We start from the raw sequence: 17,417 nt of genomic DNA on the forward strand, positions 1-17,417 counted from the left end.
ATTTAGTTATAGTCGAAGTGTTTTTTACTTACTGTAGTTTCGTTTTTAAAAACATGAGTTCAAATACGGACGAAAGCGTATTTTTTGCTCTTCTAACAGAGGAAGAGGAAGAGGGGGTGAGGAATAGTTTGGACTCATACGATTAACAAAAAAAGAATGGAGAATTTTACCATCTTTTCCAGATTTGAAAGAAATAAAGACAAGATCATTTTTTTTCAGTACAAATATAAGAAGAGCATTTTACGCACTCCTCAATTGGGGGTTTTAGAAGCAAAACACCGGGTATCTCTACTCATCATATTTTATCAGAAGGGCTAATTACTAATACTTTTGATAATTCTTATTTATTCTGATGTGTATATTAGTTATGTGGTGAAAAACCCTGATCTTTTTATATATTTGAACAGTGGGCGTTTAAAACTTGGAGATTGTCACTTTTGTTAAAAAGTGGAGATTGCCGGTTTTGCCTCTACTCCCCTCAATTATATTAAATCTTTGATAGAAAGGCATTTCATCCATCTGTCTCTAGTGAGGGAAGACTAAAAAAATATCATATTCCTTTATGAAAATCTGTTTGCCTAATTTACCTTTAAAAATGCAATTCTGCCATTAATACATATCACTAGTTCCTAGTCAAAAAGCCAACTGAAAAGACTCGAATGCAACATTATTTCCCTTGTGAGTACGCACACTGCAACGCGCCGAAACGCGGGAGACAGAAAAAAGTTGCTAGAGAAGTCTTCCGACTTCTTGACGGAAATCCCGCGGCGCGCTTCTGCGCTGCGCGCTCTAATGTGCGTTGGTCCATTTAAATACATGGCAAGCAGACAAAAGAAATTTCGCGCTGCGGTCTAGTGGGCGACAACCTTTACCAGAGACATAACAAACAGATCCGTTGCGCCGTTTTCTTGCATCCCTGTCTAGATTTAATTAGATTAGATACATAGTTGTAGTCAAGTTATATCTGTACTACAAGTTACGCCACTGTATTCAGAATAATTTGTACCGATTCTGTTTTACGCTTAGTCATAAACGACCCGTCAATTATTATTAGTCGATGGAAAGTCCTTATTGTAAAATTATATAGCATTTGTTCAGACACGTTTGTATTTTACGCCAACAAAAGATCTACTAGGTACAGTTTTAACACTTAATCACACTTTTTAATTCAATTCAGTTCCAAGATGTCGCGTTTTACTCTACTTTTCAACACGCACTTTACTTTTTACCTCTCTAAGTTCCAGACAGTTCAGAGTCGGCAATTTTTATATCAAATTTTACTTTTAAAACTAATTGTTTAAGTTTTCCTTATATATTATATATTTTCCTTATATATCCATATATATTTACGTTTATAGTAAAGTTTCTTGACTCATTTAAAATATGTTTTTGCAAATTTCTTCCTCTTTTCATGGTTGGCGTATCAAATTTTTTGGAAACGCCCATAATTTGTGTTACCAAACTACCATTTGTTTTTTTGCATTTAGCAGCCTCATATAGTTTTGAAGCGGTTAGGCGACCATAACGAAGCTCAAACCATAACGAATCCTCACTTTGCGTATGGCTTAGTTTGCTGGCATTTTTAATGTTTTCTGTGGTAATAGAATTTTTGCAATACTCAATAAAATAATCTGCCGTTGGGTTTACACCATTTCTAATACAATTTTGTAGTAAGTGATGGACAGACAACTTCTTGCTACCACTTAAGGGACTGTTATGTAAAACCAAAGGACGCACATATTGCGTTTGTGTTTCAATCATTTTTAAAACATCGTTTAGAAAGCCGTTGCTACTTGGAATATCAGCAATAGTATTTTTTAAACTTCTTCCAATACTTGCGCACTTGATTAATTTAATATTGGATCCCATTTGGGACAAAATGGGTTTTTTCCAATAACAAGCAACGGTGGTAGGTGCAGGTTCTTCTGCTCGACGATGTAGCTACATCAGAAAAGCCATAGCATGTTTGCATCCCCCAGCAGCTGCTGCACAATCAAGGCATTTGACTTCTTCAACTATTTCCGTGTCTTCATTAATGATAGCTCTAACTGAGTATGGCTTTATCCTGACTTTATGTTCGGGACATATTCTGGCTTTCACAATACATCTACTACCCTGCCGTTTAATCTGAACGTACCCTACAGCTGAATCGCCATAGCTTTACCGTGCTGACCTGTAAAAATACATATCATCGTTTAAAAACATAAAGTATATGATACATCTGCTATATAGTTTTAAATAATCTTGTTACCTTAGTTTCTTATGTTTAAAAAGAATCATAAGTATTTCCCAAAGTTGTAGTTTTGTATGTATAATATTGTTATATTTTTATACATAAAAAACACTTTTGGAAATACTTATGATAAAAAAATATTTTTTTAACATAATAAATATTTATCGGCTTAAAAAAATACAAAAATTAAATAACAAAGTAAACAACATAATCAAACTAAACAACTTATTCACGCACTTACCGACTAGCTTTAACACCACTGGATTCAACTTGGTTATAATCAGTATTCAGCGCGAGAAAGTCGAATACCATATTGACATCTACTTGCGGTAAATTATGTGAATCTCCTTTCTGGAAACCCTCCTCCATATTTAGCAACAAAAACAACTTCTTTTACGGTATTCAACAACAAAAATAATAATGTAACTGCTGTAAATGTCGACTGTACTTCAATACCTTGTACATGGAGTGTCACAGTCAAACTGAATCACGGTCTTGCCGTCGCAAGCGGAGCAGCGTGCGATGGGCATGTGACGTCAGGCCAATGAGAGCGCGTTTATTTAATTTGAACGGAGCGCATAACTTCAAGAGTCTCTCTTGTCAAAGGAGTTTATTTTTTTGAAAAAAAAAAGTTTTTTAATAGGTATTATAATACTAAAACATTAATTTTTTACCACTTTTAGTGCAAATTTTTTTTTAGTGAACAGACCTACTGTGACAGTTCTCTTTTTCTATACCCACTTAACTAAAATACACTTCACTGTGCTGCTTTACTTGTATACAAAATAACAGTCCCCATTTCTAACACATTATTTATATAGGTATAGGCTTTATCATAATTTGAACCAATGATTTACAAAACATTTTGAAAAGCGCATATTACTTTGAATACCTACCTGAATGAATAAATGTTGAGAATTATTGCCTCTTATCGCCACGAACTATTTTTAATCTCAGAAAATACATGTTTCACTCAACAATTTTAAATACATATTTAGTTTTTTTCACTATCTTTTCGATGTATTTCTGATGTATTGCGATTTATTGAATGGCTCCATCGAAAACCCAATCGTCCGCCAAGAGTGCCACGTGCCAACGAGTTCTTTAAAGCGACGCTACCGTAGCTAAAGAATTTTAAGTTCAAGACATTCGAAGTAAGAAAATAAAACAGAGAAACACGAAAGGAAACAAACAAAATGGTTGAATCCAAAGCAATCAAAACACGCTTGTCGAGACAGTTGCCTAACTTAAAGGGTATGCATATGGCATAATTGTTATTAGTGTTTTATTTTGCTCTGTATTTCAAAGGTATCTAAAAATATTAGATTAAATTGAGTAAATATTAATCAAAATTTGAATTAAAATTAGCGAATTTATTAACACATTTAGATAAAATATTAAAATTAACATTCTTAATTTTTAGCCGACCATACCAATAGGTATGGTAGGCTATTAGGATCGGCAAAAAAAAGTTTTTTTCATTTCACTCAAAATGAGTTACTTGGGTCATAAATGACCTAAGTACAAAATATTTTCATGGTGTCTGTCTGTCTGTCTGTCCGTCTGTCCGTCTGTAACACAATAATTGAAAAACCGCTGAACCGATTTTAACCAAATTTGGCACAAAAATACTGTGGCACCCGAGAATCTGGCCATTAGTTTTTGGTGGGGGTGGGGGGTTGGTAAGGGGGTATGGGAGGGGGTTAAAAATTAAAAAAAATCGTAACTCCAAAATTACAGTTGCTAGCGAAACGCGGTTTTCAAATTAAGATTAGGAATAATATTTGCAACAAAATTTGTAATAACACCAAAATCAGTCAAAGTCGCAGTTTTCGAGATATTAACATATTTTAGTATGGGCGGCTAAACGTGCCTCCTGGCGCCAATTTTTTGTGTAGAAATTTAAAATTGCTGTGAATTTATAAATATAGAAATTTGTAGAATGTAGATAACGTAGAAGGTGGCAACACTGCAAGGTTTAGTTACACCCTTAGATAAATCTCAGGTGGTTAGGTAATTTAGGTAATAAAAAAGTGGCACTAAAAAGTTTTTAAAATTCCGCGGAAAATGCCAAGAAAAATTTAAAATTTTCAACAATTTTTTTTTGCAAAAAAACTTATAGGCGTGTTTCTGGGGTCGAAATATACTACCAGTTAAAATATCTGCACTTATTTCTGAGACACCCTGTACATTCAAATATTTTTCAAGAACTTGATTGTTCCTATTTTTCTTCTGTAGAAAGAAGAATAACTTTTCTAGTCAAAATTTAGAAGCACATACGTGAATAAGCACATATCGTGAATCATTTGATGAAAAAAAAATCATCAAACAAACTTATTGTTCCTTCTTTTAAAGTTTGGTGTTTTTAAATGTAATACGCATATCTAATTATCTGTTTTTTTTTTCAGGTTGTGCTTTTGGACAAATATCAAACAACTTAGATTTAGACACATCTAAGCTATCAAAAGATATGGAAACAAATTTAAAGGATCTGGGAAAGACATTTCAAGAAAATGGTGTTAACTTACCAGAATTAAATGTGACAAGCGTGAATGTAGAAAAGGTGGAACAAGTTTTAAGAGAAAAATGTGAAAAACAAGGCGCTGGAGATGTTGTAGACTCGATTAAGGTAAAACTTAACTAAATTATATTTCTATTTCTAGAATACAGAAACTGAGAACGCTATCGATATACAAAATTGCATTATAAAAATATTGTCTAAAGAAAATATTTAAGAACTTCAAACAATGGAAAGAACAATTTTGTATTATCTTTTATAATGATATTTGATAAAAATAATGGATTCTTGAAAAAAATCCTGAGTATTTCGCTAGTTATCAGCGGCGAAGATTGACGTTTTTATTTAAAAAATCACGAGATCTCCTATAATAAATTGAAATTCTCGGTAAATTTATTCAAATAATTAAATTCAACTTCAATCATTTAATGTGTGTATTAGGGTAGGTCAAAAAATCGACTTTTTTTTCACTTTAAAAGCTACCTAAATTGGAATTTACCCGGTATAGACTAATATGTAGTTAAATTAACTATTGTACTTTAAATCAAATTAAAACTTGATCCAAAAAGTTGTACAAGGTGAGACAAAATTAATATTAAACATTGGTCGCCTTTAAAAGCATGTTACTCTTTTATTTTAAATGGAACACCCCGTATATTATTCCGATATTCAATGGAGAATTCATGTCTCTTCAAAATACTATTAAAGTTGCCTACTCCTCAAACAAAGATTTTCCTAGATATTTTCATTTACTTGATTTGATCTGAGTGATCTTTATTATTTGATAAAATCTAGGTGGCTGCGATATGTCTGACGTTACTTCAACATAGCTGTCTAATTAGTCCAACTTTAACAACTAATTATAATTTTGTATCAGTTAAAACAAAAAAAAAATTTAAAAATACTTAAGTGCTCCTGATTTTATCTAGTCCGGGTGGTTTTACGGTTTTACGGTATACAGAAAAGTCAACAGACTTCGAGACATAGAAAAATCAAGTCCATTTAGCGTGTGTCTAAATTTTGACAAGTTTTCAAAAATGACAGTTTTGTTTAGACTGGCGTTTAATTTCATTTTATTTAAACTTAGCTTTATTTTTTTCCTAGAATGCGAAAATAAATTAATATATAGGGTGTTCCATTAGAAAAAACACAACTTTGATATGTAACTTTTTTTGGAGACACCCGGTATAATTCTATATATTTTATAAAATGCTTTCAGTTAACCTATATATGCTGCCAAAATTTCATTTTGATATAAACTACCGTTCTCCTTGGAGCTTCTACGGCGTATGAGAGGCGCCACCCTGTTACATGTATTCATAAAATATCTAATAGTATGAATAAATTAATTTGTGTTATTTTTTTAAATAATAATTGTTTTATCAATACGTGCCTTGCTCTTCCAACATTAACAAATAATGGTTAAATTTGAAAATTTAATTACATATGTTAATATTTTCACTTCCTAAATTACCCTAAAATACTTATCATTGATAGGTTAAATTTATTTAGATTTTTTAAAACGTAAATAGGTCTATAATAATATTTTATAGAATTTTTTTGTTTTTAAATATTACTCTTAACAACCTGTGTTGCAATACACTTTCGTGTCCCCTTTCAGCAGAGATGTGGTAGCTTAGGGCTACGGAGTGTAGAGGTAAAGCGGCCCTCACACGATCAATAATATTGTCAATGTTTTTTATTGTCAATATTTTATCAATATTTGAAAGGTGACATGACACGGTCAATACACATATCAATATTTATATTTTACGTTTTGTGTCGATATTAAGTGTTAATATCGTGCCAACAAATGAACCATAAGAAAAAAGCATGTATTGCCCATCCATTTTGGCACATGTAAGTGAGAAAAAAAGTTAAAGAAGGCGTTCAGATAAAAAATGGATTTCAAAAGAAAAAGTTTGGTCACCTAAATCTTCTAGACTACGTTAAGAAACAGGACCCTGATGATTATAAAAATTACTTCAGAATGAATGGCAGGAAATATATGATCTATTGCTTCATTTGGTCAGTCCTTATATTACCAAAGAAAACACGAATATGTGGGAAGCTATACCTGCAACTGAAAGATTAGCCGTCACACTTAGATTTTTTGGCAACAGGAAGATCCTTTGAGGACTTAAAATTTTCAACAATAATTTCACCAACAACCATTAGTGAAATAGTTATGGAGACTTGTGAAGCCATAATTCGAGTTTTAAAGGACTACATCAAAGGTTAGTAAGTTTAAAATACAATAATTTGTAACTTTTTATTAGGTATGTGCGTAGTAAGTAACATGTTCTGGCAGTACTAGATATTCTTCATCATGTTCTTGCTGTGTGAGTGGTGACTGCAGTGGGTGTTGAAACATAATTGGTAGCATAGAATTTCCCACGGTCAATGGATGATGTCCAACTATCGGCTGATAGTGGTCGTGAACCAGTTACTTCAGCCGCCACGTTAATTTTACTGAGTGACGATTTAGATTTCCTAGCGCTGCTTCAAAAAAATATCATTGATTGCTTTTCAGCAAAATAACCTTTGTTGGGGTGCTAAAGCTTTAGTTTGTTTGCCCAGACTTTAGCAATCTGACTTTCCTCTACATACTTTTCGTCCTCCGAAAGGTATTTGCATGCTAGTGCCAACAACTGTTTTGTTGTCTGGTGTTTTTGCCTGGGGTTTTGTTCTTTGATGTATGTAGATCTTCAGATGTAACCTGAAAAACAATAATATATTTTTACAGCTTCCAAAGAACTCAAGATGAATGGAGAAATATCGCACATTGTTAAATTTGGTAGAAAATGGAATTTACACTAACAGGACTTAAACATGGATTATTTAGAAACCCTACTAACAGAGCAAAGGAAATCAGAGATCTCTATCGAAATTATTTTAATCAAGAAGGACAAAGTAGATTGGCAACATACTGGTTATATAGATATTATATTATACTTTATTTTGAGGATTATTTCAACTATTTTTGTCGCAGTATTCGCATTTATATAAAGCGTTAGGTATAAGAATAGATATAATCCTTTTTAAAATAAAATAAACTAATAATAGGTACTTACCTCTATTGTTTCATTTATGGTTGATCTCGTTTTATCTGGCTTTTCTACATCTTTCAAAAAATTGAAGTTCCAAAAACAACCAAGACCAGAAGGTTCATATATGTCTGCACTTGCACTCCCTGTGCGTTGAGAGTCTTTTATTTTTTTAGTTCTTTTCGAAATTTGTTCTTAACGAATTGATTTTTTTTCACATCTTCTATTCCACACCATTTTTTTTAATTTTTTATAAATGTTTAATAATTTTTTATAACCTTCTTTTTGTCGCGGTTGGGTAGTGGTTGACGAAATATCCCATAGTTCTGGCATTTCACGATAACTATCTATAAAAATTTGTAATATTTCTCGTTCACTTTTGTTTCAATCTCAGATTCATCACACCGAAAACAACGACGGCGATGTTCTGTCTTCCGCCATGGTTACAAATAAGCCATATATTAAATAAACTAGTCAAATCTTGTCAATCATGCGAGCCTAACGGTCAATATATTGTCAATAATACTAAGCTCCGCCTTTATATTGACGAGTATTTTCAGGGACCCGAAAATCCATCAATATATTGAAAGTACATCAATATCTACGCTCAAACACTCAATAATATTGTCAATAATCCAAAATATTGACAATATTATTGATCGTGTGAGGGCCGCTTAAGGAGAAATAACTCTTATGGGACTTTTATTGAAAAAGTGGTCACAAAATGGAAAGAATAAGGGTTCGCCAAATAACCACAGTGGCGCTAAAAACGCATGAATCTAAAAAATGAACAGTAACCATAGATAAGAGAATAAAAATAAATATAACCAAACATTACCCAAAAAAATTTTGTTTTTATTTTTCAGACAGAGTTTTTGAATATAAAATAATTATTGTTTATCAATATTTTGTGCTTTATTTATAATTTAACAATGGTTAAAGTGTGTGTGGTGCGAAGTTGATTGAATAGTAATAGCTGATGGAAAAATAAAGAGCAAAGGCAAAGCCTACGGTATGTAAAATACATAATATAATTCAGTATTGTATTATTTGTATTATATGTAAAAATTAGAGTCAATCAAAAGTGTAGTAAACATTTTTCGTAAGATTATTGACATACATGTTACAAAGTATATTTTTACAATCCTTTTTATAAAGTTACAACCTAAATAAAATTTATTTTCAATGATTTTAAAGTTTGACAGACATGCACAAATTGTTGGCATTTTTTTTAAACAAGTAAAAGTAGGAAATACATAAAATTGTAGGTACTTTCAAGAAATATAGTTAACTGTAAGTGCTGTATTTTAATAATCTATCAAAAAATCAAAATCATCAGGATAATGGGTATTGATTTTCAGACAAGAATTAGATTACAGTGATGGTCAAAAGCATTTAGATATTGCTTTGAAATCTACAGATAAGGTATGGCAGTTTCATTTTAAAGAACAAGATGTTAAAGTTTGTGATAAAAATGAAATTGTCATCAGAAATACTGTCCACTTCAGTATTTACATAGGAAAATATTGGAGGATGAAGTTCTACCTACTGCCTCAGGTTAATTTAAATTCTGAATTGCAACAACAGCAACAAGCAAGAAGGGCACCATTAAATGAATATTATACACATAAGTATATTATTATACACAGAAAGAGTAATGTTATACACATAAATATTAACATTTTGTAGAGCAACAACACAATAAAAAACCAAAATATGAACACCAGCAACTAAAACAGGAACCATTAAATGAATATTATACACGTAAAGTACAATTTGATCGAATAAAAACGGCGTCAGCGATGCCTATGAAATGAAGATTGCTGTCATTTTATATGTAAAATGATATGGAGAATGTCATCGAGATGTTCATTTCAAGCCAACTGGACGCCGTGTTTTCGATCATACAGTATTATTATACACATAAATAATAATATATACATAAACATCCCTTGATAAAGATCAACATTTTGTAGAGCAATAACAGCATCAAATAATGGAAATAATGGACCCTACTGCTCAAATCAAAAACAAAATTTCAGCATGACTACTTTATTGGTTATATCAATAAAATAAATTATTGAGTTTATGAGTCTAGATGCTACAAGCAAGCAGATCTATCACATAATTTTAAATGAAGATTTATCTATTATAGTATGTATAAACACTTTGCATCTTTTATTCAATGTTGTAATGAATTAACAAATTGCAGGTAATTTATTCTAATAACGAAAAAAAAGTTTGGATCCAAAAAATATTTTCTTCTGATGAGGTTTATGAATATTAAAGTCTGTTGAAGTTTGGCCATTATGTGTTGATATTTGGTATACAATTTATTTATGATGTTACAGTAGTTAAACCATCCGAGTACGAAACATGTTTAAAATCCACTATTCTTAACGAATGGCAACTACCAACTTGAGAGGAAGCTAAGAGGAAGGTTCTATTGGGTGGACTACAAGGAAAAGGGACATATACATGAGGATCTGGAAGGGCTATAACATTACCTCAAGCCATGGAACAATAGGAAAGGAAATTCAAAGGAAAATATTACAATACGTGGGATGCAAATTATAGTGCAAAGAATTGAGAAAAAGAATTATTAAAAGTAGTTATTGTTACGATAGTTAAACCATCCGACTACCAAATATATTTAAAATCCACTATTCTGAATGAATAGCAACTACCAACTTGGGAGGAAGCTGCGAGAACGATTCTATTGGGTGAACTACAAGGAAGACATGAGCATCTGGAACGGCTATAAAATTATATTATTATTTCACGTCCCAAGCCATGTTGGAATAGCTGGGAGTGAAAAAGAAGATAATACTGCACACGATTCTTGTCTAGAAGTAGTTGATATTAAGGTAGTTAAGCCATCCGACTATCGAACATTTAAAATCCACTATTTTGAATGAATGGCAACTACGATGGAGCAAAACGTAAATAAATACTTGTACAGTATAAAATTATATTATATTGGCTTAATTTTTATACTACAGAAAATGTGTTACGTTATTTTTGACCTGCATTATATTTATTTAAATCCCATATCATCAATTAAACTTTTAATAAAGTTTTTCTAATTATAATTAACATTAATTTTAAACTAAAGCTTTTTCATCTTGAATGAGATTTACGAAATAACTTATGAGAAACAATAAAAAGAGGCTCTGATATCTGAATAATCAATAATAAAACCACATATTGACTTACTTTTATACTAAATAAATGTAGATATGAAGTTATTTTAAAGCTGCATTATATTTATTTTAAACCCATCACCAATCATTACTTTAAATAAAATTTGTCTTAATTATAATTACCATTAATTTTAAGCTAAAACGATAAGAATATTTTTTCGTCGTCTTGAATGACATTTGCGAAATAAGTTATGAGAAACAATAAAAAAGGGCCTAGTGTATTGCTGCTGAATAAAAATCTGTAATTTATTTCATGCAACATGAAAATAAAATTGTATTTTTTTTAAACCCGCGGCTTCGCGTTTGCTTCCCGTCAAATATTTATGTCTTGAATCATCTGTTCTAAAATGTTCGGTGCATGTCTTAAATTTTAGAATCTTGCTACAGCAGCGCCATCCTAATTCTTCCCTTTTTTTGACCATTTTTTAATACACGGAGTTATTTCTCCTTACCTCTACACTCCATATTTAGGGCACAGAAAATAACACTTTCAAATAGCAGCAAAGAATATTATAATTTTATTTTTATTTATAAGGGTATTAAAATATTCTTTGTACTTAAGATGGGAAGTTCATCAATGAGTTTTATTTTAACTCAGTGGCGGCTCGCGGGTAAAAAGTTAGGTGAAGAGTTAATTTTTTAAATTTTGGCGCATTCACCATTTTGACAACATTTTTTAATATATTTGAAAATTTTTTGCTGCATTCACCGTTTTGTCAACATTTTTTTTATTATTATTTATACACTAATACCTATAATATTTTCGTTTTAATTTGGGCTAAAACGCATTAAGTAAAAAGAGATACAACCAGTTTTCGATAAACACATTATTTTGCATTTCAGTGAAAATATAATTAAATTTACTTAAATTTAATATAATAAACATTATATACAGTGTCCACCATAAAGTTGGATCCATATGTACGTTTTTTTTATTAGAGTTTTAAAAAATCTTTTGTGGCTATCACTTTGCTTTTGAAAACAACTTAAAATGCACCAAGCCAAAGTTGACAGCTAACATCTGGGAGCTGTCAAATACAAAATATTTAAAAGAAATTTTAAAAAATTGGTTAAATTATTATTATTTTAAAAAAGTGACTAACAAAATTATGTTTCAACTTTGACTTGGTGCATTTTAAGTTGTTTTAAAGCGGAATTGGATTGCCACAAAAAGTTTTTTTAAACTCTAATAAAAAAACGTCCATATGGATCCAACTTTTTTTTGAACAATAGAGATTGAAGCTTCCCGAAATAACGTTGTAAACCGACATTTTTCAAAATAGAGATTTCAGTGCAATAAGGTTGTAATTTTCAGGTATAGCTTTCTTTTCCTCGGTTTTTCACTGAAATTTCGATATTGAAAAATTGTTTGGTTACAACCGAGGAGCCATTCAATTATTATTCAATTATTACATTATGATTATTACATTAATGTTTACCAAGCAATAATAACCAAAATAAATTTGATTTATTTATATTACTAACCTTACTAATTTTTGTAAATAGAAGCTCAATTTTTCTGTACTTTATTGATGCAAACTTATCGAAGTAATATCGTCATTTAATTAATTAATTATATTTATTAAAGCCTATTTAAACGAACATTTTCATTAAAATTAGACTAATAGAGTCTAACGTTTTTTTCTAAAGCATCGGCTATTGTATTTTGATTTTTTTTAATTTTTTAACATTAACTGACATTTTAAATGTTCTGCAGAATCCCCGTGTTTATACAAAGATCTTGTTATATTTACGAAATCAGTGAACCCTTCTTTATTCCAAATGCCATGTTTATTAGAAAATATATAGTAAACACCAACAAAATAATTTTTGTAAAACAATACTACTACATAGCCAATTAAAATCAGCAAACCAGGAAGACTTAAATTTAATATTATAAGATTTACCACTTTTTCTTATTTCTTTTTTGCAACTTATGGTTAAAGTTTCAGTTGGTCGCCCTTGAGATAAAACGTCCCTCTTATTTTCATCTGTCCACCGTCTGAAGGGAGTTTCCAATAAATTGCAAACCAAGTCATTAATTGACAAGTTAAATCAACGAAAGCCATTAACAAACAACAATAAATAACAACAACAACTTTACAGTCTTTACACGGTTAATTACTCGCCGAAGTAGCCGAATATTAGCATAAATGCAAAAATTATGCGTCGCCGTCACGCATTTCCTGAACAAAAGGAAGACGAAGAGAACTATCTAAAACCAAAAACTCATTCACATCGGTCGCCGATAATAAACTTCGGGGCGGGGGGATTTACATCTGCCACTAGGCTGACGTCACGTTATCATGAAATCCGTGCAGCCGCTTGGCTCAGAAATAGAAACATTGTCACTTGCATTTCTGGCTTGTAGGCGCGTGCGAGCCTATAATGCTACTTTTTCGGCCGGAATTAACGATGCGATGGACCTATTATGCAGATGTCCGCCCGGAAAAAAATAAATAACTTATAAAAAATTACCATTTTATTATTTAGATACATGTAAATATATTAAACTAAATTAATAGTTTAAGCAGTTAAGTTTTTTCTTTAATTTGAGTATTTTTTCGGTGAAGTGCCCCTTCACCTACTGCACCTGACGAGCCGCCACTGTTTTAACTATATTTACTTTTTTTAGTAATATTTAATTATATGTACTATTTCTCTTTATTCTTTATCATTAATTTTTTATTTATTATTATATGTATTTTTCATGTTAGATGCCTTAATATGTTGTTTTAACTCGTTTAACATAAAATCTATGCTGTAGGTATGATGTATATCTTATTTTTAAATGTATGTGAACACTCTATATTAATTATATTTAATTAATTAGAATTTCGTATTAGAAAAATAGTAAAATAGATTTTAGCTGTGTCTCTTATTAAATTAAATATAATAAGATTTAGAAGAAAACGCTGTGCAAATCTTGTTAGTAGATGCATAAATATATATTTAATTTCATTTAATATAGAAGGTGGACTTTACGATCGATGGTAGATTAGGGCAATAAAGGAAGAAATGAAAGATCATAGCGTTTGTTTAAATTTAAATAAATTATTCTCCTGATTTCGCTAATGGTCGCAATGGGCAAAATCGACGTAGTACTCTCTACCCTAATGGAAAGTACCCTTTTAGGGCTGTTACGGAAATTTACACTATCGCTTTGGCATTAAAATGTGTGTAAGAGTACCAAATTACAAGAAAAATAGTTTACCAATGTTATTAAAAATAAACAAAATACAGGGTGGTCCGAACTGTATTCCGGAAACTTCGGCAGCATATTCTGCAGATAGATTTAAGTAAAAAAGTTCGTATAAATATATATCCTAAAATGCTTAGTTTCTGAGGTACAGGGTGTAGAAGTTTCATTTTTATTTCGATTTTTTCCAAATAATTTCTGAAGTAACGTCAATATTTTGATGAAAATTGGTGTCTGAGAGTTTTTTGATATGAGAAATTTGGGATGTTGATGTCAATATGACTCCATATGGGGCGCCACCTACATGTGTTTTAACTGTTTTGAAGAGTAATAACTTTTTATCCGTACCTGTATAAAAGTAGTGAGCAAAAAAATATACATTACCGTGACATTTTACCTAAAAAATGTCTCTGTAAAAAAATATACGGTAAAAATCACTACGAGTAACCGTTCTCAAGATATTTAGAATGGAAATAGTCAATACATGTCATTACTGACAAAAAATAAACACGTCGAGTAGATAGTTATTTGACTGAAATAATAAATTTGGTAAATTTATATATTTTATATTATATTTTTTTAAATTAATCATAATTTCTTCTTCGAAAAAAAAAACAGTTTCTGTTGAACCTTTGGCTCAAAAACATTTCAAATTTATGATTTCAGTCTAGTAACTATTTAGTCAACTAGTTGGCGCCCTCTGCAAGTGGGAGTCATATTGACATTAAAATCAAATTTCTCATGTCAAAAAACTCCCAGATACCAATTTTCATCCAAATATTTACTTTACTTCAGAAATTATTTGGAAAAAATCGAAATAAAAATGAAATTTCTACACCCTGTATCTCCGAAACTAAGCATTTGAGGGCATACATTCATAAGAACTTTTTTATTTATTTTTATCTGCAAAATAGGCTGCCGAAGTTTCCGGAATACAGTTTGGACCACCCTGTATATTATTTTTATTTACCCTTTTCAGGGCTGTCACATCTTCAAGAAGCATTTTAGGGCATATGTTCATAGGAAATTTTTGTTTTATTTTTATCTATAGAATCACCCACCAAAGTTAGTTACACTATTTTTTTTGACACCCTGTATAAAAACCTATTAATTACATTATCTAACTGGGATTTTGATATTCATATTATTATTTATTAATGAAATAATCATTCATGTTTAAAGTTGTTTTTCATTCAAGAGTACTTTTGTTCTCAGGACAAACAAGAAGAAATTAAAAACTGCGTTACTGAGAACATCAACGTTACCCAAGTCCAGGAGGAATTGGAAGAAGCGAAGAAAACTGGATCAATGGATGTTGTGTTCGCAAAGTACTGCAAAAAAATGGCCGGAAATATACGAATGTGTTGAGAATGTTACAAGCGAGGTGCGTAGATGTTTGAAGCGAAACCGAGGAGAAAAACCTTCAACAGAACGCTAACGATTGTTAGCTTGAACTGCAAGAATTTATGTGCTATAAGGATGGAGATCGCGTTTGGCAAGTAAGTCGATGTATTATTTTTTAATGTTCCTTCACCTGTTGGTTATTTAACATACCCACAACCAAACTTATATGGAATCACTCTTGCTACTTCTGACTAAATTTCTTACAAGGAAAAAATTGGTATTCAACTTTAAAACAGCCGCTACACTATCCCCGAAATGTTTTTTTACGAAATATTTCTGAAATATTTTGTGAAACGTTTCTCAAAAACATTTTCTGAAAATAGTACGATAAATATATGCCCGTGTTATAAAAAAATTAGTTCCCACGTTTCCTGAAATTGAGCGAGACTCGAAATTGATTGGTTTATTTGTTTTTATTGTTGAAAAGCAACAATAAAAAACAAACAACCAATCACGGCGCGTCTTGAAAAACTGATATGAAGACAATTACCGATGGTAAATTAAATTAGCTATTCCTCGAAGGTTACAAAAGAATATTTAGTTTTAATCATTGTCTAATATAATTAATTAAAATATAGTAAAAAAATATAAAACTTTAACGAATTTGGTTTTGTCTTTCTGGTTTTAATTGTCTAAATCCCTGCATAATAAATACTAGTTGAATTGATTTATGTCAAACCATACTGGGTGCTAATAACAGTATCTTTTACAAATTTCTCTTAGAAACAATAAAAGAACATTACTTTTAAATAATGTACGTGGACCATATTTTTTGTTGACATCGGGTCAATTAATAATTTTCCTAAGCGGATATATTGATAATGTTACCAGTATTACTCATCAAGCAACTAACTCTTGTATTAATCAATTAAGCCGTAAACAAACATATCATAATATACAATTTTATATACTAATTCATTATAATAAAATTAAATCATAAAAATATTGTAATTATATTCCTGCAGTATAAGTGAAAACTTTTATTCCTTAATATAGGTATATATCGACTATACATATAATAAACGCGTATTCAAATATTAATTTTGTGGAATATATATCAATATAACATAAATCGAGATGTAATTAAATAAATATCATCGTAACAAGCTATTTTAGAAACATCTAGGTTTACTTATTTCACTGAGATTTATGACAAAAAAATCCTTTGCCTCCGGTACAGATACCGCCATGTTTTGGAAATAGCTTAAAACAAAACAAAATTGAACGAGGCAACAAAAAACGCCAAAAAAAAACCCCCTCGCCCTCCTTACGAGTAGTTTTCAGGCGCTTTTAAGAATCGAAAGTAGGTCGAGGTAAACCGAAGTGGGCCAAGACAACTGGAAATAAATCGAAATGCGTCAAAGTTGGGCGACGAAATGCGACCTTGGCATGTTTCGAGTTGTTTCTGGCATAGTGTGTACGCTGTTAAGATAAGGCTTTTTGTTGTAAATAAACATGATAATAAAGAGTAATCGACTGCTGTGATGTATTCTATTTTGAATTTTGTGTTCACTAGTAAAATCACGATTGTCCGGTAATTTTCATTTGACCCAAGAAATAAAAATTGCCTTATGTTGGGTCAACTGACGTATAGAGGGGAAGAATTATTGCTCTCATTGAACGAGGAATGCCCCACAGAGACGTAGCAAAGATAATAGGCGTTACCCAGGGTATTGTATCGAAAACATATGCAAGGTACTTCGAATTAGGAACACACAGTACAGGCCCAGACAAAGTCGTCAAAGAATCACAACTGAACAACAAGACCGCCTTGTGAGCCAAATTGCAATGTTTCTCATCCAAAGCTACAAAG

At 31.0% G+C, this 17,417-nt stretch overlaps 1 protein-coding gene, 1 long non-coding RNA gene and 1 pseudogene across 2 annotated transcripts; 2 read left to right on the forward strand and 1 right to left on the reverse strand.

Annotated features, from left to right (window-relative positions):
- Window positions 1-1,308: 1,308 nt before the first annotated feature.
- On the reverse strand, window positions 1,309-2,741 carry LOC115891497 (annotated as a pseudogene).
- Window positions 2,742-4,646: 1,905 nt separating this feature from the next.
- Window positions 4,647-15,624, forward strand: LOC115891498 (27 kDa hemolymph glycoprotein-like). Its single transcript, XM_030911962.1, has 2 exons — window positions 4,647-4,862; window positions 15,416-15,624. Exons 1-2 carry the CDS (start codon window positions 4,704-4,706, stop codon window positions 15,566-15,568), a joined length of 312 nt encoding a protein of 103 aa, XP_030767822.1. The 5' UTR covers window positions 4,647-4,703; the 3' UTR covers window positions 15,569-15,624.
- Window positions 9,873-10,046, forward strand: LOC115891499. The gene is made up of 2 exons (XR_004051868.1): window positions 9,873-9,952; window positions 10,011-10,046. It is a non-coding gene; the product is annotated as an uncharacterized LOC115891499 (long non-coding RNA).
- Window positions 15,625-17,417: the final 1,793 nt, after the last annotated feature.

This window comes from Sitophilus oryzae, unplaced genomic scaffold (assembly GCF_002938485.1).
Source record: "Sitophilus oryzae breed Bouriz unplaced genomic scaffold, Soryzae_2.0 scaffold_1182_pilon_pilon, whole genome shotgun sequence".
Lineage (NCBI taxonomy): Eukaryota > Metazoa > Arthropoda > Insecta > Coleoptera > Curculionidae > Sitophilus > Sitophilus oryzae.